General features: G+C 36.3%; 4 protein-coding genes and 2 pseudogenes across 5 annotated transcripts; 2 read left to right on the top strand and 4 right to left on the bottom strand.

The window, feature by feature from the left end:
- Positions 1-9: 9 nt before the first annotated feature.
- On the bottom strand, positions 10-2,879 carry LOC120162222 (annotated as a pseudogene).
- LOC120162161 (cytokinin dehydrogenase 7-like) lies at positions 1,530-25,675 on the bottom strand. The gene is made up of 5 exons (XM_039172336.1): positions 24,843-25,675; positions 24,466-24,741; positions 23,530-23,792; positions 22,543-22,873; positions 1,530-1,547 (listed from the first exon to the last, which is right to left on the bottom strand). Exons 1-4 carry the CDS (start codon positions 25,536-25,538, stop codon positions 22,546-22,548), a joined length of 1,563 nt encoding a protein of 520 aa, XP_039028267.1. The 5' UTR covers positions 25,539-25,675; the 3' UTR covers positions 1,530-1,547; positions 22,543-22,545.
- LOC120162163 (F-box only protein 13-like) lies at positions 4,345-6,185 on the top strand. The gene is made up of 2 exons (XM_039172338.1): positions 4,345-4,509; positions 4,803-6,185. The coding sequence occupies exon 2, from the start codon at positions 4,827-4,829 to the stop codon at positions 6,084-6,086; it is 1,260 nt and encodes a 419-aa protein (XP_039028269.1). The 5' UTR covers positions 4,345-4,509; positions 4,803-4,826; the 3' UTR covers positions 6,087-6,185.
- Positions 6,296-8,502, bottom strand: LOC120162160 (3-ketoacyl-CoA synthase 10-like). The gene is made up of 3 exons (XM_039172335.1): positions 8,042-8,502; positions 7,315-7,940; positions 6,296-7,031 (listed from the first exon to the last, which is right to left on the bottom strand). Exons 1-3 carry the CDS (start codon positions 8,453-8,455, stop codon positions 6,473-6,475), a joined length of 1,599 nt encoding a protein of 532 aa, XP_039028266.1. The 5' UTR covers positions 8,456-8,502; the 3' UTR covers positions 6,296-6,472.
- On the bottom strand, positions 10,733-15,408 carry LOC120162159 (polyadenylate-binding protein-interacting protein 7-like). Of its 2 annotated transcripts, none has more exons than XM_039172334.1 (6): positions 15,260-15,408; positions 13,646-14,526; positions 12,655-13,045; positions 12,483-12,553; positions 11,707-11,828; positions 10,733-11,391 (listed from the first exon to the last, which is right to left on the bottom strand). In XM_039172334.1, exons 2-6 carry the CDS (start codon positions 14,432-14,434, stop codon positions 11,097-11,099), a joined length of 1,668 nt encoding a protein of 555 aa, XP_039028265.1. In that variant the 5' UTR covers positions 14,435-14,526; positions 15,260-15,408; the 3' UTR covers positions 10,733-11,096. The 2 variants fall into 2 exon arrangements, 1 of the variants encoding a protein (XP_039028265.1); XR_005519534.1 differs by having other exon boundaries at positions 11,262-11,391; positions 11,497-11,828.
- Positions 17,145-18,944, top strand: LOC120162164 (annotated as a pseudogene).

The following is a 25,675-nucleotide window of genomic DNA, read 5'->3' as shown; positions in this document are numbered from 1 at the left end:
TATAAGAATTTATTGAGTGATTTTAGTGGTTATTAACAGTCCTAAGAAAATTTTAACATGAAGAAACAAAAGACTCCATCTTCGGATTCTGGCCACTGTAGCAATGCCAGAGGCAGAGAGGTCATGTTTGCCGATGTCGATTATGATCTCGTAACGATTAGGTGGCTGAGACAGATCCACGGTCATAACCAAAGACAAGTTATTAAAAGAGCATGCATCTTTCCTTTGATTCATGGTCTGGTAATACATATTAAACGCGTTCGAAGCATTATGTTGCGGATCTAGATTGCCACACGAGGATCTGAGGTTAAGGCCCGTGCAATCGGCATATTGGCAAGCGTGGCTAATGCTTTGAGACAAAACATCGGGGTCCAGAAGGCCTGTTGAATGCGATAACACGCACCATTGCCTGGCCAAGTACTTGACACCTTTTGCCGGGACAATGGCTTTGCCTTTCCCCATATTGACACTTCCATCGTAATTGAAGATACCCCATTGCCTCTCGAGGTTCCCTGGCTCGACACTCATATTGTCTTCATCGATGAGTGAAAATATGTAAACATCAGTCGTGGTTCGGCGTTTCGAGGTGCCTTGCCCCTTGGCAATACGGTCTACAAGGGTTTGGTTGAACCTGCAGGTGTTGTCTATGTTCGAGTTAGGGTCAGCATCAGTCTGCCAGCTGACTTCTCCAACGACAACCGGCATTTGTCCAAACCCGTTCTTTTCGAGAGTGAAATGCGGGTATCAAAGTTGGCATCGTAAACAGTCCCGGTGTAAACAATGGACCATCCACGACGGGACTAGCCGTGTTGCTGAAGAAGGCATATTCTTTAGCGAAATTGGGGTCAGCTTGGAGACATGGAAAGGTTTGATGTTAATGGTGTGAATGCCAACATTGTCTTGAAAGAACTTGATGATCTCAATCATTAGGCCATGGATACCGGAACAGGAATCACCACCGGACAGTAGTCCTCTGTCAGTCTAGTAGACATCGGCGTTAGTGGCATCGTCACCTTTACTTTCTTGCCTAGGCCAGCTTAGACAAGAGCTGGTTGAATGTTTTGGAGGGCAGAAATGTTTTTTATTTTTTTTGAATAAGGAGAGCGGAAATGTTGTTTGAACGAACACACGCCTAAATTTAATATTATAATTGATAAAATTAAAAATTTAATGGTATAAATGATATAACACTTAAAGTTCAATGATATATGATATAATTTACCTAATCATATATATATATATATATGTTTGAAAGGGCTTTAATTGTGAGCAGAAAAATGGGCTAAAACAAAAGCAGGCTGATTTATTAAGAAAAGTAGGGCCCCGTCCATGTAAGATAAGCATTGAGATCCGAGTCTCCCTGTTTGATTACACGAGAGCTTATGCAAAAAAAGAAACAACGTGATTTGCGGCTTTTCTTCTTTGTTTAATCCTCTGAGTTCATTATTAGGGTTTTCATATATATGAATTAGTTCTTGTTTCTGGGGAGCAATTTGACTTTTGATACAGAAAATAAAGAAAAGGAAAAGAAAGAGAGAGAGAGATGAGATTCCTCAACGAGGAAGGCGTAACAAAAGCAAAGCAAAAACTCTACCCCCAAAGTATCTTTCTTTCGATGTTTTTGCTTTACAAAGGTCAGCTGATAAGATAGACGTGGAAACGGTGAAATGCCATTTTCTTTTTCACTTTCTTTTCTTTTACTCAACCCCAGCTACGTGCGTTCTCACTTTAGTTTATGCTTAAAGTGCAGAAACAACAGCTAACCAAAATCCCCATGGAAATAACCCTAAACCCAGAATCTAATCCCTTGCACACTTACTTCCCGAGTTTTCGACTGTCAGCTCATCCTACATTTTTGTTTCATTTGCTGTCTTATCTTTACTCTCTTTACACGTGCGCTCGCGCGCTAGTGTGTGAGTGAAACCTTCACTCTCACTCTTGTTTCTGTCTTCAAGGGTAAATTATAAATTTCACCTCTCAACTTTAATCTTACTCCTGTTTTGACTATTAAACTTTAAAATATTTAATTTAATTATTAAATTAGTTTTATTTTGATCATTCTCACCTTAAATATTTAATGACATTACGATTGAGATTATTCTTTTTAAAAATGTGAAATGTCCTCAAAGTGTTTTTATATTTAAAAAAGAATTCTAATTTAAAATCCTTAAATTTTCTATGATAAAATATCTTTTTTTCCTTCTAAATCCCAATGATAAAAATATGGAAAAAAAGAAGAATTATATATCTTAATTTTACGTTGATTATATGATGGATATTATAGATCGAAGTGATTTTAGATTTGGAGTTGAGTTTTATAAATTTTGAAGAGATTTAAAAAAAATTTAAACTTATAGGAAGAGAGAATAACAAGATGAGTTCATAATATCTTATGTGATCAGAAAAAAATAATACCAAAAAGGTGTGATTCAAATTTTGGTATGACAAAAGGTAAAAATTTCATCTTTAAAAAAACATAAAAGAAAAAAATGAGTTGGACTACATATGACAATTTGTCCGTAAAAACTAGTCCATGTCATCGAAGACTGTCACATCCCTATGCTGTGTCTAATTTAATGTTGGAGTGATTAAATTATAAGTAATTTTAAAATTCAACTATTAAATTGATTTTTTTTAAGTTTAGTTATCAAAACATAAGTGAGGTTACAATTGAGTGATGAAAAATATATTTTACTCTTTTGTAAATATTAAATATTTGCTTTGATACGTCGCTCGTGCCTACAATGCGTCAACGATTACAAAAAGAGCAACCCCGAGGAAGTTTCGTGTACATACGAGGGTGTGTTTGATCGGAAGAATGTGAGATTTTTATGAGAATGAAATCCACATTTCCTTATTTGGTTGGCAGGAAACGTCATTCACGATAATTTTACATTACTAATAGTGGATATTTTGGGACATATTACCGGGAATGTCATTATCTCCATTTCCTTAGGTATTGTTGGATTACCAACGTTTTGGACTAAAATGTCTTTAAAAAATATTTTTTATTTTTTCATTGAATAATAAAAATTTTACGAATGTTAAATTACAAATTTATCCTTAAACTATTTTAGATTTTAAAAAAATCTATAATTAAAATTTTATATGAAGTTCAAGGGTTAAAATAAAAATTTACCATTTTATTAAATTTTTTTATATTGTCAATTTTGTAAAAAAATTATATAAATTTTTAAAGAAAATATATAAATATTTTCCAACTTGTTAAAAAACAAATATATAATATAGACAATTTGTTCAAATATACATTCTAATAATCTTTTATTACTTTAACCAAACACGTTAATCTTACATTCCTGCTAAACTAACCAAACACAAAATACAACATTCCTAGTAATACTATTCCCTGATAATCTTTTATTCCTACTGATAATCTTACATTCGGTAAACCAAACGCACCATAGAGAGAGAAAAACCCTCATTTTACTTTGCTAATATCTAGGGATGGCAAACGGGCTGGTTGTGTACGGATACCCCCTCCCCTATCTCCATACCCACCTACTATTTTTCAATCCACCACCTGCCCACCACCCATGATCGGTACAAATTTTCAAATCCACACCCGTCCACGCGGGTATATTTTCAAATCGATCCCCACACCCACTACCCACTAGCGACATACCCATCTAAACCCGCCTGACAACAAACTAATGAGATGTTGGAGTTGGTTCCCAGACAGTTCGTGATGGGGTAGCAGCGCATGCTTCAATTTGTCAGAGGAATAGCTCTACGAATGTTATGGAGACAAATTGTAGGGAACATGTAGTCGCAGAGCTAGATTGTTGTGTTGCTTTTGATGTTAATGCTCATAGTGCGCCTAATATAGGTTTTGATGGGCTAAAGAACATGTAAACTGTTGCTTTTGATGTTAATGTTTATAGTACGACTAATTTATGTTTGGATGGGCAGCATGAGCTAAAGAACATGGAAAGTGACGTGGTTAGTAGGATTATGGGTTTAATCAAAGAGCTGAATATTTCCCTAATTAAATATCAGATTAAAGACTAAATATCCTTAATATTTAATTAAATTATATGTTATATATTATATAATATTAAAATTTATAAATTAGTCTCTAAAATTATACCTAAATTTATAATAGTCCAAAATTTAATAGATATTTAACTGGGCAGGCGGATGTGGGGCGGGCGGATACGGGGCGGGTAATATCTCAAACCCATTACCCGCCCACCACCCACGACGGGTACCACTTTATAAATCCACACCCGCCCATTACCCGCTAAAATTATATCCATCCCCGCTCCAATTAGAGCGGATGCGATACAGAATCCACGAAAATGTACCCGTTTACCATCCTGCTAATATCTCTACTGTTTGCTCTCTCTTTTGTACTTTTGCTTTGCTTCGGCCTTTGGGGCCTCTTTCAAATTTGTCCCTCTTTTAAAACCCACAATGTCACAGTCCAAGTTTCACTTACTGCTACTCTTGCGCACTCTCTTTCCCCTTTAGCTTCCCTACCATCAATAGGTACATTTTCCTTCTTTATCCCCTCATCTTCTCTTATTTCAAGCTTCTTCTTTTATCCGCTTATGTTTTAGCTTTGTTATGTTTTTTTAATAAAAAAATACACCCTTTTTGTAGTTTTTTGAGTTTTCCTTCTTCAAATGATGGATTCCCAAATTTATTTTTCATCGAAGTGAAATTAGGTGGAGGTCAAGTTGGTTTCTTGTTCGATTCCTTTGTTTGATGGTATAATTTGATGATTCGTGTTGATAGTCACTTATTAGTAGTGTGTGCTGTAATATTTTTGTTTATTGCAGTTGATTTTGTGAAGTTATCTGTCAATGGAAATTGCCAATGGCTGCCTTTCAAGGCCATCTAGGAAGAGAAAGTTGCTTGAAGAAGAAGGCCATGAGGTGTTGGATTTTTCCTTGGATGATGTCAATGAAGCCCTTTTGGAAAGAGTCCTTTCATGGCTGCCGACTTCGACGTTATTTCGCATCGGATCGGTGTGCAAGAGATGGAAATCGGTGGCGGAATCGGAAAGTTTCAAGCACGCTTGCTCGAGGATTCCTTCAAGGGATCCATGGTTTTTCATGGTGGAATCCAAGCTTAATCGGTCGGTAGTCTTCGACTCTGCCGAAAGTTGGAAAGGACTCAATCATCCGCATTCCCTCTTGCATAACCATAATCGCGACTCGATTCCGGTCGCATCGTCCGGTGGCCTTGTATGTTTCCGGAATACGTCCGGCGGTTATATCGTGTGCAATCCCTTGACCGGATCTTGTCGTGAACTCCCTCCTGTGGATACAGACTCTCAGGGACATTCCCTTCATGCTATTGCAATGAATGCGTATTCCAATTACCATGGTTCATACAAGCATTTCTTAGTCTCTGGTGATCTCCCAAAGCTTGCATTCAAAGTTTATAACTCAATTGATAATTGCTGGGAAGAAGAGATAATATTGAGGAGAGAAGCCGATGACCATACGGAATCATACTTAAATGATGACGACGACCATAGCAACGATGATGACGATGCCTTCTACTTCCTTAGTAAAGCTGGAAATGTAGTCATAACCAACATGCAAAGAAGCCCATCCAAGCAATATTCGTCAGTGTTTACACTTAGAGATGGTGAGGAGATTGTTTATTTCCTCGGTCCCTCAGGCACAGTAATTGCTTGCAATCTGACCCGGAAGTGTTTCTCCAAATATCCGAGACTGTTGCCGCTCTTTTCCGAGTACTCTATCGATGTGGTAGAGTGTAAAGGAGAGATGTTGGTCGTCGTGTTATCCGAATTCTTCGAAAGTGCTAGCCTTAGGGTGTGGCGATCCGATCTGAAAATGAAGACATGGAATCAGATTGCTGCTATGCCGCCTGCAATGTCACATGAGTCCTATGACAAGAAGTTGGACATAAACTGTGTTGGTGCTGGTGATCAGATATTTATCTCCTTAAGCTCTGCTGAGCTTTGCAGTTATGTTCTCTATGATTTTGCGACTAGCCGATGGGTCGAACTGCCCGAATGTTGGATGAATGGTGAATCGTTGGAGTTCGTGTCCGCGTTCTCGTTCGAGCCGAGGATCGAGGCTTCTGTATGAAGGAAAAAACAATGGTGTGAAGTAAACTTGAAAAGGATTTAAGCATGCAAGATCTTTACTTCATTTATGTTGTAATTTCTTGTATTCTTTTAGTATTGAATTGTTTAAGCAAATTAGCCCACAGAAGTTGTCTCACAATTATATTATTCTGAATCTTGTTGAATCCTAGGTAACAAAACAAAGTGACTCATTTATAAGTGAACTAATAATTGAGTGACCTGAAGTGCATTTTACCCAATTAACAAACTTTTTTTCTTTTCATACAATTAAGTTGATGAAGAAACTTTTCATGACAATGGGACGACATGGCACGCCAATTTTCCAACAATTCTGTCGCTCTAATGCCGTTATTATGAAGCAAGCAGCAGCAGCCATTAAACCAAATTTCAAGCTCTTCCAGGGTATCTATCTATGCAATCAAGCCATGGATTATGACCGGAAGGCTTCCTCACACGACGCATCGAACGCCAAACCGCACTGTTGCATTTAAACCCAGAACCGAACGCGATCTGCCAGATCCTGTCGCCTCTTTTAACCCTTTCTGTAGCCTCCAAATACGCCAATTCGTACCATATGCTGCTGCTCGACGTGTTGCCAAAGTGGTGCAGTGTCATCCTCGAGGCTTCCATGTTGTTGTCGCTGAGCTCGAGGTTCTTTTGCAGCTCGTCCAGCACGGTTTTGCTCGCTGCGTGCACGCAGAAGTGTTCGAACGCGAGCTTGTAGTCCGGGATGTATGGCGATTGTGAGGTTTTGGATTTGTTGTTAACGCCGGAGAAATGGCGCCGGATTAATGTGGCGAAGAAGAAAAGTTGCTCGGAGATGGGGAGAACGAGTGGACCGAGTGTCGTGATGTTGGTTTTCAGGGCGTCTCCTCCGATTTCCATTAGATCTCTGCTGACTTTAAGACCCTTGAAACCTTGTTCGTCTTCCTCTTGGTAGATTGATCTGATCCACAAATAGGATTAACATAAAATTTATAAAATTTTAGAATATAAAAATAAATAAATAATATAAAATATCTAAAAAGGTATTTAAATGTTTAACAAATAAATTTATATTTTATTTTGTTACGTTTTAAATGTTTTATTATTTTATATGAAAATCTGTTTAATTATCTAGAAGGTAGTTGGCTGAAAAGTTTAAATACGTATTTATCGGGGCAGTACTTATTCATCTACTAAAGCTATAATATAGCATCAACTGTTCCCGCATGAACAGGTAAACAAACCTGAAACTCCGGTCATCAGCACCCTTATGCGTTCTCACAAGGTGTTCAAGCCTGTACTTAGCACGGCGGTAGTCACGACGGCGATTAGACAAAAGCACGGCGGAGCATCCCATCCTGAAAAAGCAATTCGGAACAAGCATGGACCGATCCTTACCGGGGTACCAATTGTACCCTACCATCTCAGTACTCACCACCACAGCATAGTTATTCGGGTTGGCCTGCAACATGTCCCGAGCCAAATCCACCGCAATAATCCCAGCACTGCACCCCATCCCGCCAAGATTATAGCTCAAAATATTGCCCCTCATCTTATAATGGTTGATGATCATCGCCGAGAGCGACGGCGTCGGATTGAAGATGCTACAGTTCACAACAAGAACCCCAACATCCTTGGGTCGAATCCTCGTCTTCTCGAATAGCTCGTCGAGTGCACCGAACATCACAGTCGACGCTTCGAGGCGGCCTTCTTTCATGGTGGCACAGCTTTCTTTCGACATAATCACCTTCGGAACATACGTCTCGTCACCGATCCCCGATGTTTTCAGTATCCTCTTCTGGAATTCAAGGCTCGGCTCATCAAACTTGCCTGACGCTCTTGCAAGTTCAATGAACTGATCCTTGGTCACCTGCAATAAAATGGGAATTATAAGCAAAAAAAAAAAAAACCCACAGTCCCACACACATCTTTTTGTAAGATTCATGCATATGAAAGATCAAAGATATTGACCTTAAGATCATCGTGGGGACGGTAACATGCGAAATCAACGAGATAAATGGATCGAGGGCGTGACATGAAGTAAACCGATACAGTGAACACAAAGACGGCGAAAAAGGAAAGGACAGTGGCGAGATCATAACGAGCATCTTCCCAAAGCCTTCTCCAAAGCTCTTCTCTACTAAGGCTACCCACTTCGGCACTAAAAACAAGTACCAAGACAGGTATGGTAGCCAAGTATATCCCATGGTTGATCAAATAATGGTACCCCAACTTCACATATTTCAAGTTAACAGACTGAAGAAAATCCGGGAGTCGCCTTCTAACCCTAACCGAGAAGGTTAAGGAACCGGCGTTAGGACCCGATGACTCGATCCCACGGTTGACGATCTCGGTTGACAGAAAATCTTGCTCTTTTCTAGCCATACTAAAGCCTGAAAAGATTAAGAGCTGTAGGATAACTATATAGGATGGTGATGAACCAGCACCATATGTATTAAATGTGGGATGCAAGGTGGCAGATGGATTTAGTTAGTTAATGCTTACACCAACTTGGTTGTGGTGGTGATGTGTGGTTGAAGGTTTTCATTTTTCAACCCGCCATAAATTCTTTCATTAAATAATTATGTTCCAATTCAAAGCCAAGAATACAGAGAGATATGATATATATATATATATCATAAGTTGATTTTCTTGTTGACTCGTTACACTTTGGAACCAACTGTTCTTGTGATGCTTCAATGGATTGTTTCGGCCTTATCTTTTGCTTTCCAACTTTTTTGCATTTAAATTGTGAAAAAAAGATGAATAACCCATAATTAAGATTGCATCGGGAAGTAGTTGAGAGGTTCTTTTTGAAGGTAGCAGCTGGCATAAGTTGTTTATGATATACCGCATGTACAGTGAGTTTAACCACCATATTTACTTTAAATAAATATAGCTAGCAAAGGAAGATTAAGAGATACAAACAGAACATTTTATATTAAATGATGTAATGAGAGTAACTTATAAAATTTTAAAAGATGGTAGATTTATAAATTTTAAGAGTAAAAATATATTATTAATAAAAAGTTATAAAAAATATATAAAATATATTATTAATAAAATGTTATAAAATATATATAAAATATATAATAATTTAAAACTTTTAGAGAAAATGATTACTCTCAGTTACCTCCTATCCATCCTTGTTTGCACCAAATAAAAAACTTATATTTTTCAACCTTATATTGTAATTGGATAAATTATCGGGTTATTATCAAAATAAATGTTGGGATGAAAAATCACAAATTTAAATATAAATTCATAAAACAGAATAAAAATGCACTTATCCGCATGAATCAAGCTAATTCAATGATTAAATAGATGATTATTATCCTAGAGGTTCCAAATTCAAACATCATTGATTGTAAATGTGTTTGAGTTTTCATTGTCAAATGGTTAATAATCTTTAGAATAGATATTACTCTATAATCATCTTAGATTAATCAAAAATAAAAATGCACTTATCTACATATTTATATTGAAATATTGGAATATTTTACCAAATACACGCGGATATTTTAGAAAAAGAAATGAAAAAAGACTGTAAATCATTCGACAAATGGCGGCAATTAGATAACGGTAGCTTTCAGATATAACTTGTATGCCAGAAACAGTTAATTTCATCACAATGGAAATGGAGTATGGTCCATTTATTTGCTGATGACATGTTGCAGTTGAGCTATCGGTTACCTGTAAAATCTTGTCTTTCTTCAAATGAGTGTACTTGTTCCATAAACGAAGAAAACAGGACAGCTCTTTTAATTGGCAGTTGAGAGTTATTTTAGCCCTCATCAATGGATTCCGTCGAGCAATCAATAGATTCGACTAACAAAAATTTAAACTTAATTAATGTAAGCTGGCAAGATAGAAGATCCGTTATTCGGATTCGGATTGAATATTGATACGGGTATACATTTCTGTTAGTCGTTTGCCGTGAAAAAAATGTAGTTTTCGATAAATAGCTTACCTTTTTCACCATGACTTGAGGTTAAGAATCGGTTTCATATATACTGCTGAACGAAATGAACGACCTCTAAAGTCTAAACAATACTGCACTATTCTCGATATCTCGAATGAGTATCTGCCAATGAAGAGCCTCCCTTTCTGTTCAAACTTGTAAAGCATGAGGAGTGCAGCAGGGTCAAAAGAGCTCTTTTTCAGCTCTTGCCTCTCCGGTGCATTCAACAATGCCTAAACTCGGTACAATCAAGGTGATTTTGATACAAAGTTGGTACACCCCATTCTTTCGGCGCCTTCATCAATTTCCATCGGAGTACTGCAAAGGAATGCGGCAGCGGATCGAAAAACAAAACCTTGGGAGAATGTGGGATGATATATATAAACAAATGTAGATAAGAAAGAGATGAAAGGTACATACCTTGATTTGTGTTCTATTGGTTGGAATCCAGGCATGGGCCATAACAGTTCCTTACAAAGCTCATAAAGAGTGCTCCTCGATCCTCCTTTCTTCGTGTTTATCGTAAAGAGGGAAATGTCAAGGACAAGTATCAAGTTCGAACAACATTATTGAAGGGAGTAACCACAAAACCTGAACATGAACGAACACAGAATATAATTGGGGGAAAAGGCAAAAATGGTGAAGATTTTTTCAGCTTCAATCCTAGAAATAGTCAAATATAAGCACAAGAGTCTACTTTTAATGAATTGTACAATCGTCATGTAATTGAAGGAGGAAATTAACAAAGTATAAATTTAAGATACAAAATTAACAAAAAGGAGAAAAAGAACTTGCTGGCTAGGGTCAGCCTCGTCCCTCCCTCCGATGCTCTACCGAAATGCAGTTGCTACACTCATCTAAACATCTAAACATTAATCACGCACTTCTCACTTCAGCCGTTCTGTTTTCTTTTCCTTTTTACCAACCCCCTTTCGATTTTTTTCTTGATTTTTCAGACTTTAAATACTTTTCCATTTTCTCCCATGTACAGATACAAAAATGGCTACATTTGATTTTCTTTTTCTCTTGTTTTGTCAAAAACTCCTGGCTGTCGAGTTCATGGCTTCAATATATCACAACTCGAAGTAGCCCTGGCTGTGGTTCAGTATAGTCAAGGCACTCTTCTTCAAGGAGATAACGTTGTATGGCAACTGGAAGTCTAGCTGGAACACAAGATCCCCTTGTCTGGTGGCCAGTTCTGACACTTATGTAGACCTGCAGGCGCTGATCTGCGGCCCGTGCTGTGCTCCTCAGTACTGATAGTTCATACTTGAGCATATGAATGGCTTCAGTGACATGCAATCCATGCAAGTCTATGATCTGTTGCTGACCTCCAACAATCTCTGGATGAACTCGGTTCCTGTATTATTAAAGTTCATATAACAGTCAAACAGAACAGGCTAGCATGACTACATTAACGGCGTGAATTTAGATCATATTTACCGGAATAAGAACAAACAGTAACCAACATTCATAACCAATAAACTCAGGTATATTGATTCATCAGAGCTGTGAGTTTGAAAGATGGTCGGATAGAGAAAGGAGAAAGGGTAGGGTGAAAGGAAGTGATGGTTAAGAAACAATTACAATAACAATAACAGCAACAGAAGAACATGTTTATGTCCGTTAACCACCATGTCAAGTAACCAAGTGCAACAGGAAAGAAATGACAAACCTCTGGCGGTATACGGATTCTTCAGCAATTCCATGAGTTTTCATACGCATATTCTGCAGTGGCCCTTTCAAACTAAGTTCCTTTGCTAGAGCCTTATTGCCAATGGGAAATCCTTGACGCGCCTATTGTAAATATATTTAAAAATGCAGTATCAATTAACAACAATATGGATAGGTTGAACAGACGAAGTTCAGTGGGGGGAGAGAGAAAACAGAGACATTAGTGATGAATATGGAGAGCAAAATACACATTCAATATTAGACATGGCAGTTAAAACTTTAGAGATTCGCCTTCGACCTGTCTCATGGTCGATGACTAGATGCACTCTGTGCTTTGTACAGTAGCAACAACTTTGGAAAGCAAGGGCTATTCGGGATAATTAAATGGGTAGTTGTTACTGATACCTTATTGCCGTGATCACTAGACTTGGGGTTGGGAACGTTCAACAGCTGAATTGCTCAAAATGAAATACAAAGAAGTTTACCTTAAAAGACTATAGGAGTTTGTATTCTATTAATTATTTCTATTTTGTTGAATATCTACGCTAATTGATTCCTGACATAACTTGGTTGATAACTGTAAAGTTACTGAATCATTCCCAGGGATGCAAAAGGGGCATAAATAAATTAAAAAATGTAAATAATAAAAGGATAAAATGTGGTTGAGAAATTAAGCGGAAACATGGTTCAACAGCTTATACCATTGCTTCCTAACAAAATTGTCTAATCTATTAATGTATCAGTTTAAATATGTGCAATAAATTTCGAAGGAGATACCTGGTCAAAGTATGCATTACCAGTACGAGCATGGACTTGAGATTCTTCCCGCAGTTCGGAGTATAAATTCGCTGCCACCTTAATCATATTAAAACAAATAGATATGGACAAAGCCATAGATAGCTCCTATTAAAAGCTGTATAAACACATGGTTAGTAGTGCAGAATATTACCCATTGAATCTCCAGTTTCAGGCCAAACAGGAGCTGAATGAGCTGACCCATGTGTTTGCAACCTATTAGCATAAAACCCTCTTCCAGGTGCAGTACTGTAGGTATTAGCCGACCCATGAGAATTGGGAGATGTTGTTTTCCTGATACCTGAAGTAAAACCCAAGGCACCCCCAGATGGAAGGGAAGAACTGGATTTGAACATAAGAATCTTGTTCTTGTCAGATGATCGATAAGGATTGGCACTATGTTGAAGATTATCTCCTGCATATTTTGTAGGACGACTCTGATCATCTGACACAGTAACTGCAGGGAAGCCTAGCGTACTCATCAGATTGGGAGCTGACAAGGTGTTTGAATTCAGGTTAAGGTTGAAACCACCATCAACTTGAGGCTGCAATAAAAATCAAAATGACCCATGAAATGCTAAAAGATATTAAAATGGAGAAAACAGGGTAAAAAATCTGAAAACTTGGCGTATGCTGGAAACCTGTGAGCCACAGCATGCAACAACAGCCTAAAAGGATAAAGACTTCAAAAACCAAGAGGAGAAAACCCCACAAAGAAAAACTACTACTCCAGGTCAGGCCACATGATACTATAAACCAGATGGACTACATGCTCTGGTTGAATTGAGTCACCTCAAAACTTTATTTGAGGCCAATTTTTTTTCCCTATCAAAGCACAGTTAGCATCCAAACCATTACCATTCACAGCTCCACAGCAGATGCCCAACATCCCATCAAATTCAATATAACATTTCCAGTGTATAAATAAAGGAAAAGCAAAAACGGAATTTAAGGAAAACCATTCACATCCTGATCTCCATAAATCATTCCTTAGAGGGGCTGCAACTCTCGAGCAATTGATAACCAGAATTGAATAATGGAAAATATAAAACTTGAAGATGTAAACAACTGATGTATCCCCACATCTTCAAACAGAGGATAAAAGCAAGCACTAGAAACCAACTAAAAAAATAAGCACCACTCACCTCAAGTTGAGTCAGCATCTCAGTAGTCAGATTTAAGTCACAACCATTGGAAAAATAAACTTTAGCAAGGTTTTCAGCAGCAAGTTCAGGGAATTGAGAAGCCAAAAATTCTACAGGATTCATTACAGGATCGTCCATAATTGTGTGCTCACCCAACAAATCATTAGAGAATCCAAGTCTAGAATTTCCATTACATGGTTGCCCTTCCCTCCCAATGCCAAGTAGCTGCTCACTATTAACAAGTTGCTTGTCCAAAGGTTTGGCTGGCAAATGCAAAAAACTAGCTGAAGTAGGATTCCTTCCATAGGATGAATCAGGATGTCTCAATTCTTCAGCAATTTTGTTACCATGAACTTTATGATGCAGTAGTTGCTGATTACCAAATATATATCCACCACCAGCGGAAGCAGGAAACCTTGATGCTTCACTACCACCATGCAAGGATAAACCTGCTAAAGAAAGGCTCCCATGTCCAGTTCCTTGAGAATCATCCTCATTAATAACCTTAAAGTCTGGAGTAATGTCATCAGGAAGTTGGCGACACCAGAACTGATGAGTCTCATCATCGGAAATATTTGAAATAGAAGACTCAGACCGATCAAGTACTGGTTTTCCTATAGTTCTAGAAATAGCAAACCTTGTTACATCAACTGCACTAGAGTTTCCTGAAGATGGTGACCTAAGAGAAAAGGGAACGAACTCTGCAGCATTAGGATTCAAAGTTGCTACCTTGCTAGGGGTATTCAGTTTTGTGTCACTAATTTGGATCTCTCTCTTAGATAAGTTCATTCTTTACTTAAATGGAAAAAGGAGATTCTACATAGATAAAAGAAAATAATGCAGATAATACACCCTTGAGTTCCACTAACACTAACCAAATCCTGCAAAACCATCCATCGGCATTATTAATAAGTCGAACTCACAAAGAATCCTAAATTGAAGATAAACATACATGCATGATACCAATCCTTACCAGAATGTATATTTCCATGAAAATACTGATGATGACGAATGATAACCAAATTGATGACGAAGACTAGAAATATTAATAAGCATAATTGACTCTATGCATGCAAAATCATTACTTTAAGTGAAACAAACATTATACATAATACTAATGACTAATTAACAACTGAATTAGCACATACATTTAAGCATTTTTTAACCAACACAAAAATATGCTTAATTCAACATTACGAGTTAAACATCAAGTTTTTCATTAAATCAAACGCATTAGATAGACCAAAACACGCCAAAATACAGCAGAAAACGCTATAACTCACTTTTCAACAATACTTCAGGGTGAAAAAGAAAGCACAAAACCTCAAGCTAATAATTAAACACCAAACTCATACACAGTAAAAACCTTTATAATAATAAAAAAACAACAAACTTAAATTTCCAAAAAGGAAAAAAATAAACAAAAAATCTAAGTTCTAGCTGAACAAACAATTGAAACAAAATTAAAGCATAAATCAAGATTATATTTTTGCATTATCCAACTCATTAATTTTCAGAGACCTCAAGTCAATGAATCACCAACAAAATAAAAATTGAAATAAACAGAACAAGAAAGAAAACCGAAAATCGAGAGACCTAATGAGAAACTTATACCTCTTCGAAATATATAGAGAGGATTCATAGATGAAGAAATGAGGATGATATTGTTTCAGATTTTTTTTTCTTTTTAAATTAAATATATCGGGATTTGAGCTTCGGCTTTTGTTTCTCTTGCTTGCAGCCGTATTATACTATCTCAGATTTTTATTCTCTTTTATTCTATTTATTTAGTATTTTTTTTTCTGTTTTTCTTTCTGAAAAACGCTTTAACGAATGACATTACTAACTACTATTACTTAAAACCAAACGCCAAATACGACCCCGTTTGCCAATGTATGATTGGTGAATTACACAATGATTTTTTATTATTTTTTGAATAGTATTGTTATTTTAATATCAAATATAAAGTCTATTATTAGATTCTTTAAAAAAAATAAAAAAAAATCCACGTACACGTATAAATTATGACGTTCGAATCTAAATTATCAAAAAAACAAAAATAAAATTTTAATTATCAGTACCACTCTAAAAAATACTAATAAAATAATACTCTAATGAAGAAATATTAACTGCTAGATTAAATTGATAATATTGGATCAATGAAGTGTAGAATATTACTCCAGTGAAAAAAATATTAAAATTGAGATTAAGAACTAACTTATACTCCAGTAAATATTATAAAATATGATAGTTAAAATTATATTTTTTAAAAAATATATCAAGAACGAGACTTTGTTGATTTCAATCTTTATACGTTTAATAATTTTAATTGTTTTTATTTAGTCTATCTTTTTCAAATAATACGTGATTTTTTTTACTTTAAAACTATAGCTTTTAGGTTATATAGTAAGAATAAATCAATTCCCTTTTTAACAATAAGATTAATAATTTTTTTTGGATAATGTAATAAAAAATAGTTCAAATCGGATATTGAGAAATTCATTTTCTCATACAGTATTTGATATTTTTGAGAATACGTATAAAAGATATGGTATTTTTAGGAGAAGATACATGTTAGATATAGTCCGATAAGTTGTATATTCCAGAAATCATCGGATCATTCAAACAATTTTTAAATGTCATTAGGTATCTTCCTGCTTGTAATATAACAAATATTTTAATTGAGAAAATAAAGTTTTCATCATCCTATTTGAGTTGTTTTTTTCCCACTGCATTATCTTAATGATTTTGATAATAAAATCTTTATTTTTAACTCTCAATCAAATATCACTGAAAGATTATTTCCTCGATAAAAAAATAAGAGATGAATTTTGTAATTTATCATAATATATGCTGTTTTAAAAGATAAAGTATATAAATGGTTCTCATGATGCTATTTTATTATGTCCTTGACAATTAAAAGTTAAAATGCATGGTCCCCAGGTTATATGGCATTGTTATATTGAGTCCGTCGATTATTAAAAGGTCCAAATTAATCACCCGACTATTCATACGTTTCAAATTCATTCATTTCGATTAAAAAATTGATATATGTCTGAGCTAAAAGTTAATATATTAATTGATATATAATAAACTTTGATCATAGAATTGTTTGAGTTGTATTTTGTGTATCGACTATTCGTTTTACATTATGTCGTTGACTCATTGCTTGAAACATTATTCCATCGAGCCAGTGATCGAAAGCAATGGTGATACCAGTAGACATTATTAAAATATGATTTTATAATATCTTAATCAACATGTTGACGTCCAGCTCAAACGATCATCATAATTTTTAACGAAAAAGATGAGTTTGGAGCATATGAATAGTCAAATGATTATTTTGTAACGTTTAATAGTCGATATCTCAACAAAATAACGTCATATAAAGAATTATTTGTAATTTTTATAAGTTAGGGGAATTAACAAAACATCAACTTATAATTGAAGACCATTTGTGTATTTTACCTGTTTTAAAAGTATATTTATCGTCTCCATTTATCACAGAATCAGAAGAAATGGCTTCTGCGAATACGAATCTTCTCGTCCTCCATTTTCTCACAATGGCTTCATTGTCTATTTTCTGCACGGACAAGGCATTTTCCATCCGGATTCCAGATCGGTCATCAACCACACCCAAAACACTATCAGATCAGTCTTTGAAAACTGCAGCTTTCGCACTCGGTAGTTTCTGGAGATCGGAGGCAGTCTTCGGTTGCTTAAACGGTGTCGTTCGAACCACTTCTGGTTATGCTGGCGGATCCAAAATCAATCCTGAATAAAGAAGTTTGGGTGACCATGCTAAGTCTATCATGGTTCGTTGTTCCTCTTCATCCCTCTCTTCCTTTCCGAATTACGAGACTTATCTTATATATAATTGCTGACTCTATTGAAATAATATGTTTTTATTTTAATTAATTCACCTAAAAGATGATTGAAAAGATTGTAGTTGATTCCATTTGAATTTTTACCTGAATGATGAACAGGTTGAATATGATCCCAAGGAGATAAATTTCAGGAAACTTTTGGAGTATTTTTGGTCTAGCCATGACCCTAGGCAGGTTTTTGACCAAGGTCCTGATGTAGGTAATCAGTACAGGTAACCAACCATCATGACCCTGAATAGAAGAAACAATCTGACCTCATTTTGTAGGGTTTTTTTTTTTGAGCGAGCTTTGATATCTCTATTCAAACAGGTCTATTATTTTTACAAATGGGACTGAAGAAGCTAGATTAGCAACCATAAGCAAAGAAAGGGAACAAACCAAGTCGCGGACCAGCAGTGCGACAACTCAAATTCAACAACTTCAATCATTTTATCCTGCAGAACATGAACATCAGGTCTACTGTTCTACCACTTCTTATTCTTGTTTGAGAAGTGGTGTGCAAGTTTTCTTTGTTACGAGTCTTACGATCCACGTGTTGCTTTAAGTGTCCGTATGTCTGTCGAACATAATTGAATTTGAAATGCTGGTTGGGTTGGATGATTATCTAGATTTATATTATTAGGAGCATGCTTTTGATTACAAACGTTACGAACTAATTTAGGTCGATTGGATGGAAATGGTTCGAGCATGACTATTATGCTATAAAAACTGTGATTTGGATTATTTGAAACGAATGTTATCATTTCAATGTGCAGAAATTTGAGCTCAAACGCCATCCATTGCTTCTACAGCTGATAGGAAACCTGCCTGAAGAGGAGCTTGAGATATCTACCCTGGCAGCAAAACTGAACGGATATGCTGCAGAGCTTTGCCCCAAAAGGATTCAAAAGCAGATCGATGCAAAGATCAATGGAATTATTAGAAGGGGTTGGCCTGTTTGGACAGATGTATAGCTGACCACTGTAGTTGTGTTTCAGGTGAATGACATTATTTTTTGCATTTTCAGTTTTGGCCCTGGTGATATCTATGAGTTGCAGGGTGGTTGCTGGCGTGTTCTGATATGATTTTCCCTTAATATTTTTGGTGTGTGTGATGCGTTCTGATTGTTGGATTCTCAGATATCAGAAAGAATCATGAAGATTGATGAGAAAATATCATGAGAATGAAGAGAAGAAAAATGGAAAACAAAAAGGAGAAAATGGGCTACTTCTTTTATTGGCAGAGCTGTCATATAGCTATTTATATGTGTCACGGACCGCCAGCCCATGACCGAGCTAAATTCATTTCAGGCTGTTAGAGATTATCTTTGTCATATTCTGGGCCTTCTAGAAGATCCAAGTGAGCTGACCCAATCTATCTTGAAAACATGATAATTATTTAGCATTATCTTAGAAGATAATGATGCCAACTCATTGCCCACTTGTTGTAAATAGTGTAGAGCTCTCATCTTAGTCATTGATGTATTTTAATCCCAACCGTTCATTGTAGGGGACTCCAACTATAAAAGGAAGCTCACCCCCCTTTCATTTACACACCTCAAGTTGAGAAATGCAAACTAGTATTCACTCTCAATTTCTCTTCTTCCTTTGTGCGCCTATCTCTTTGTTTCCCCATTTCTTTTGGAATTTCTAACGTTCTAAACATTCTAGCTTAGTGAAGGTTCAGGTCACTTAGTTGATTTTCGACCTTGAAAAAGTTTAAGGCCGCACAAATTTACTAGCAACAGTCTAGCCCCGTGACAATATGTAAGTATTGCTACAAGAATCATTTGACAATAACCGGCACTAACAGAATGAAGAGATTAGCTTTTTTTTTCCTTGATTTGTAATTGATTTTATATTCGCTACTTTATTTTACTTGAATTAAACACTGACAAATAAAATAAAAAATTTTAAAAATTCAATTACAGTTAATTTTTTTAGGCCATTTGCGTAATTTTCTTATGACATTTGTTTGAGCTTTCTTGTTCTTTTGGGCTCCTCCAAATCACTTTTGGACCGTTTGTTTCTTTCACTTAAATCATTGTTTAAAAGACTAATCGACTGTTACAAAAGGACGTTGATGCTATCCGCAATACCGAATAATGCCAAGATTCAACCAAAAATTTCTAGCTAGGAGGGGTTATCAGACAAATCAAGAATAGTAGTGATGTACATTTCAAAAGACAATTTCATTTGGCTAAAAATCAAATGGATAAAGTATACAAACGGTACCTTACTATAATATATTGTTTTATTGAGTCCCGACTATTAAAAGTTGTAAAATAATTATTCGACTATAAGGAGTTGCTTTGTTGAATCTATTGACTACTAAAAATTACAAAATGATCATTCGACTGTTTATTATGTTATAAACTCATCATTTTATGTTAAAAGTTAATAATAGTTTGAGCTGAACATTAACATACTGACTAAGATCATATGAGATTATAAGATCAAATCTTATCATATCTTTAATGTCAAGCTTATATTATCATTAACTTTTTTAACGGAGTTTGTAACTTTTAATAATTTGGAGACTTAACAGAGCAATATCTGTGCTTTACCCAAAATAAATTCGTATGCCACCCATCAAAATGAATACAATCAAAGAGATTTGCCTTGGTTTTTTCTTTTTCTTTTTCGTTTCTCTTTTAGTGGGATTCTCCCATAAATTCCAAGGATCGGATAAGTTAAGAACCCTATTTGAAAATCGCTAAACAAAGCAAAGCTTATAAACATGAGCATAATTCCATATTCACAAGTAACTTTCTCTAAGACGGATGGCCTTATTCCCTGTCCCCTTCTAACCACTCAAAGACAGTTGTATTGAACTTAGATGAGAGAAACCAAAATATGCTGAGTGGTCCATCTCAAGCCGTGTTTGATTAATGGTGACGAGTGTCGTCATCATCATCATATTATGTATGAAAGTTGGATCGATCATGGCCATATATAAATTGGTAAATATAAAGAAAAAAATCATGGGTACAACTGTAAAGTTAACTTACTATAGAAAAAAAAATCAAATATGCCTTTGTAGTTATGCAGAAAGGGCAGCTGCTTACCCTCTCCACCTATGTTTTTCTTTTAATTTTCTCGGATTTTCAAACAATAATAATATATTCCGTGCCTTTTGGCTTTAGATTCAAATTATTAAAAGGATGTGTGTAATTATATATATAAATATGAAAACATTAATATACATATAATTAGTTTAATCTTTGGATAAATTTATTCAAATTTATATGTTGTGTATTCAAGGGAAATGTACTGTTGGGATATTATTCTTTTGATAAAGCAAACAATTTGCATGCTATAAAGCACCTCATGCACGTGTTTACTGGAGCATCTCTTCTTCTCTCATAATCAGAGAATCTATTTTTCTCTCAAAAAACAAACATCATGTTTAGAACTTACGTCGTTACAATTCAAAAAATTAGAATGGATGAACTGGTGATTTAAATCACTGACATTCGCACGGTGTTTTCAATCTAAACCTACGAAATACTATCCATCTTTACATTAAATTAACAGGGAAGAAACGAAATTAATGGAGGTCATTCTAAACTCAAATATTAGACACATTAAGTTTTGATTTTTTTAGTTTAAATATTTAATATATTATTTTTTAAAATTAAGTAATCTAACTTCCTTTACGTTTGATTTTAATTTTGTCTCAACTGATTGAGTTCAATTACACCAAATCTTTTGTTTTTTCCCATTGGCTACCCTTTAGTGGTAATGAAGATAAAAGATTAACTGGAACTCCTTTTTTTTTCTTTCTATGAACTGAATTTTTAATAGACAAGTAGCAGCTTTATTCATTAAATTAATTAGAGAGCACTGAAAAGCGAGGGAGAATACGTCCATGCATGACACGATATCCAAAGAACGTAGAGGATGCTCTGCATGGGATTTAGACGATGAAACCTTTACTTAATGGTTTGTTGCATTTTACGAGAAATAGTCTTCTTATAATTGAAACTTTAAAGCTGCTGTGGAGCTCCTTAAACTTGACTTCACTTTTAACGACGGAGAGTGAGAGGAATCGGAAAGAAAGAGAGCAATTTGAAAGTGGAAAAAAATAAGAAAAGAGGGTGAAAAGAAAAAGGAAGTAAGATTTGGAGGAAAAAAAAGATGTAAACAATCCCCGAGGTTAAACAAACCCTAAACATTGATGGGGAGAAACAATGTGAAAAAAGGGGTTAGAAAGAAGAAGATAAATTTTAACAGGTGTCTAGTAAGTCGAGCTTAAAGTAATATAAGTTTGACGATTTTCAAATAAGATTTTGAGCTTTTATCTTATTCTACCTGATATTAAGAGTTAGGATACATAGATAATTGTAGAAAGGAACATTCAATTGATTAATAGTAAAACCCAATTAAAAAAAATCTCTAAGTGCTGATGAAACGCCGGCCGTTAATGAAGCCCTAAAAAGATGATATTGGGTTCTTTTGTTTGAAAAGAGAGAATATGATACCTTACACTATAATTCCAAGCCTAAGCCAAATTGGTCGCACATCTTTTTGAGTTGTATGCTTTTTATCACCCATTGTTTGTCATAATTTTTTGGCAAGTTGAAGCCAATAAATATAAAAATGAAACATCAAATCCTACTTTAGATAATTGATTTATCTCATATATCACATGAATTTAACGGTTCATTTTAATTGGCTCATGGGCAGGATAAATGGATTGAAGCAATTTTGATATATTTATATACTTACAAAATAAAATAATAACTTTTAGTCTAACAATTATGTTTGTGTAGTACAAAAGTGTTGTGTCAATTTAAGGCCGACGACAACTTGTTGTCTACAGTAATCGGTGTGAGTTTGTTAGTCAAATCATTTGTTAGTTGAAAAATGCCAAGTTTTAATTTCTTTGAAAGAACTCAATCGAAGCATATTAAGTCAAGCTTTTATGATGTCTTTCCTTGGAAGACTGAATATGAACCAAATGCAAATAAAATTGAGCTGACCCACCAAATTAATGGGAAAGATTAAAATTTCATAAGCAGAAAAAAAGAAATTACAATTGAGAGTGCTGATTAAGATTGATATGGGTCCTTTTAAAAATTTGTTGTCCAGGTGCTAGGATAGCCATTGGATCAAAACTCAACTTCCTCTCCACAAATCTGGACCATTGATACCCAAAATGTCGTTTCCAATCCTCTTTTGACTGGTAGTGAGGGAGGTAAAGCTTGAAATCCAAACCCTCATTGTTGCACAACTTGACAATCTCATGGTTCTGTGCTACCAATTTTTCAACCGATGGACCCTTCGGTACGAACCGGAGCAACGCCACGATGTAGAATATTTCACCTTCCGGTAGCACTACCGACGTCCGATCATCCCACCTAAATAACACATTTTGAAACCATAAATCAACTAATATATTCAAGTACAGACAAAATATTTAAGAAGCATTCAAATGACTTAAAATTATAAGTTGTATATCTTAAAATCTAAATTCGAATATCTCATACAAAGAGAATTAGACTATGGCGTAAATTCGTCCGGAAGAAGAAGATCCTTGCTGGAGCCCATACAACTATGGTGTTATTATGGTTTAGTTGGTGAAAAAAATTGTTTGTCGTTTTCTCAAATGGCTAAGAACTGACTCTGAAAGTTACCTCACTTGGAAAATCACATTTCCCATAAAAAGAGCTACCGCAAATGACCAAAATGTCCAAGTGTTGTCTGAATTTGAAACAATGAAGACAGTTATTTTTTTTAATCAGAAATGGGTCCCACCCCGTATCTTTTTTGTCCACAAAGTACCTATTTCTTATTTATCTCTACGTTTGCTTGTACTCTAACATACCACAGCTTCACCAAACACCTAACATGACGTTAACTCTAATCCTCGTGGAAGGACGCGATCCAGAACTGTTGAACTCAGAATAAGATTGTACTACAAGTAGTTGACCCTACACATGCCACGTGATGAGATCCTAGTCATCACACACGTGACAGACATTCAGTCTGGGAGAAAAAAAGGGAGGGGGCTTACTTGCTTCGCAAAAGAGGGTAGATCAACATGGGCCCACCGACTCCATCTTTCAACATCTTTTTAAACACCGTGCGATCGAAATCAACTATGCTCGATTTGGATACGAAGATGTTCAACCAAGGGTGAGGGCTGTCCCAAATGCCGTTGGCTTTCGCGTGTTCTTCCACTTGTTTCACACGCAATATAAACTCCATGTAACTAACATTCACCTCGAACTTCAACCGTCGGACGAATCCTAGCCGTTCAATAAGTCTGCTCACGGCCTGCACCAATCAATGGCAAAATAAGGGGTAATAAAGTCATCTAACAATATCCCAGATTCCAGAAGATGATGGGCTTTTTGGACATTTGCGGAACAAAGGGGGGACCAACATATTCGGCCGAAACCTCAATGATCAGCAGGGATATAAGATTATACTGCTGTAACATTACTATTTTAACCTCGACAAGTTCCAGATTTCACGAAAGTGACCGAACCCCGTAAAATACGAGAGAAAGGACAGAAGCATCGCAGTCTCGTAATTAAACCCAAATAGAATGGGCACTTTCAACAGCTTTCATTTTTTGTGTCAGAAAATCCAATAGAAGATATATCAACTGTATGGCCAGTTTTCGACTTTCAACAATGGAAATATAAAATAATAAATAATTATTCAGATGTTATTACTGTTTTCTAAAATCAATAAATACTGACGTTTTACTAGTGAAACTCCTTTTGGATCTTGTTACGGCGGAGGATGACAATAACCCCGTGCTCCGCCGCTTAAGGCTGTAGTTACGGTGACGGACCCACTTAGCAACTGCGCCACAGTTTACGATTCCGGTGAAAGACTTCATTTTTTAATCTAAACCGTCATCGACGGCTACCAAAACTAGGTTCTATCTTGATCTGCTAAAACATGATGCAGGAGATAATTAAACGAAAGGAATTGTTACCGTTTCTATATTTGAATGGTGGTCGCTGTGGCTGTAATGGAGAGCCACTTCGAGGCAGTAGAGGACAGAGCCGGCGGGTTGAGGGATGTGAGTCGGATTGAACTCGTGGTCTGGATCCAACGGTACGGATGGCCAACCATTGATTGGGTCGTCACTGTTGGAGAAAACGAACCCCTCCACGTAATCGAACAACTCACCTTCTTCTTGAGTCACCAGAAACTCAGCATCCCGAGTGAATTCTTCAAACTCAGAATACACTAGCCTTATCCATCTTACCTAATCAAAGAAAAAAGAGATCTACCTTAAAATAAACCCTAAATTACGTAGTGTAATCGTGTCAGTCATGCACTTAAAAAATATAATGACCATTGACCAACCATGTCCGGAGCGGGTTGAAGCTTGACCCTAGCTCGGGTTATAATACTGAACTGGCCAAGTCCGCCGAGGGCACCGAAAAAGAGTTCGGAGTTTTGGGTTTCGGAGCAAACCGTGACTTCTCCTTTTCCAGTTACAACTTCCAATTCCGTTACATTTGATGTTTGGGGACCATAACGGAATGCTTGTCCACTAACGCCGGCGTTAGATAACGTCCCGCCCACCGTCAAGCTGAGGTAATCGGTCCAAGACCTAGGAGCCAGACTGAACCTCGAAATGCAGCGTTTCAATACGTCTTCCCATAATGCCCCGCCGGAGACGTCGATATAAGGAGAGCCGTCGATTGTCAACAGCTTGAAATGGTTTTCCTCCGTGGACCGCATGTCTATCACGAGCCCACCGTCGGCCATCGCCTGACCATTGATGGAGTGGCCGTTACCCCTCGCCGCAACCGTCAGATGGGAAGTCCGCAACGCGGCCTTAACGACCCGAGCTATATCCTCGCTCCCAGACGGTTTAATCACAGCTAATGGCTTAGCGGAGTAAAGCCCGCCGAAATCTTTACCGGCTACGCCCGTAATTCCGCCGTTTTCGATGCTGCCTTGGAGGTCGAGTAACTGGGAAATGGTGGAAACGTCGTCGTCGGGGGTGGAGTTGGCGTCGGTGCCGTGTACGGTTCGTCCCAAACAAGCAATCATCTTTGAAGACTTTCGTTGCAAAATGAAAAGAGTATCGCCGGTAACTGTTTTCTGTTTTACTTTATAAAATTTCAGTTTTCTGTTTCTCTCAGCCTCTCTTGTTTCTTTACGATGTTTTTACACACAAAGAAAAGAAA

The sequence above is a fragment of the Hibiscus syriacus genome, unplaced genomic scaffold (genome assembly GCF_006381635.1).
Source record: "Hibiscus syriacus cultivar Baekdansim isolate YM2019G1 unplaced genomic scaffold, ASM638163v2 tig00111402_pilon, whole genome shotgun sequence".
Classification (NCBI taxonomy): Eukaryota; Viridiplantae; Streptophyta; class Magnoliopsida; order Malvales; family Malvaceae; genus Hibiscus; species Hibiscus syriacus.
Note: the sequence above shows the minus strand (reverse complement) of the source record. Positions and strands in the feature narration are given on the sequence as shown.

Bases quoted from the DNA above. Each gene is read 5' to 3' on its own strand.
- LOC120162163 (XM_039172338.1), top strand. From the start codon at position 4,827: ATGGAAATTGCCAATGGCTGCCTTTCAAGGCCATCTAGGAAGAGAAAG.
- LOC120162160 (XM_039172335.1), bottom strand. From the start codon at position 8,455: ATGGCTAGAAAAGAGCAAGATTTTCTGTCAACCGAGATCGTCAACCGT. The intron at 7,941-8,041 runs GTCAATATCTTT...ATTTTATTGCAG, and splicing joins GTCCCCACGATGATCTTAAG to GTGACCAAGGATCAGTTCAT. The intron at 7,032-7,314 runs GTTTGTTTACCT...TTTGTGGATCAG, and splicing joins GCTGATGACCGGAGTTTCAG to ATCAATCTACCAAGAGGAAG.
- LOC120162159 (XM_039172334.1), bottom strand. From the start codon at position 14,434: ATGAACTTATCTAAGAGAGAGATCCAAATTAGTGACACAAAACTGAAT. The intron at 13,046-13,645 runs GTGAGTGGTGCT...TTTTTATTGCAG, and splicing joins AGATGCTGACTCAACTTGAG to CCTCAAGTTGATGGTGGTTT. The intron at 11,392-11,706 runs GTTTGTCATTTC...TTAATAATACAG, and splicing joins GAATCCGTATACCGCCAGAG to GAACCGAGTTCATCCAGAGA.
- LOC120162161 (XM_039172336.1), bottom strand. From the start codon at position 25,538: ATGATTGCTTGTTTGGGACGAACCGTACACGGCACCGACGCCAACTCC. The intron at 24,742-24,842 runs GTTGGTCAATGG...TTCTTTGATTAG, and splicing joins TTCAACCCGCTCCGGACATG to GTAAGATGGATAAGGCTAGT. The intron at 22,874-23,529 runs GTAAGCCCCCTC...TGTGTTATTTAG, and splicing joins TACCCTCTTTTGCGAAGCAA to GTGGGATGATCGGACGTCGG.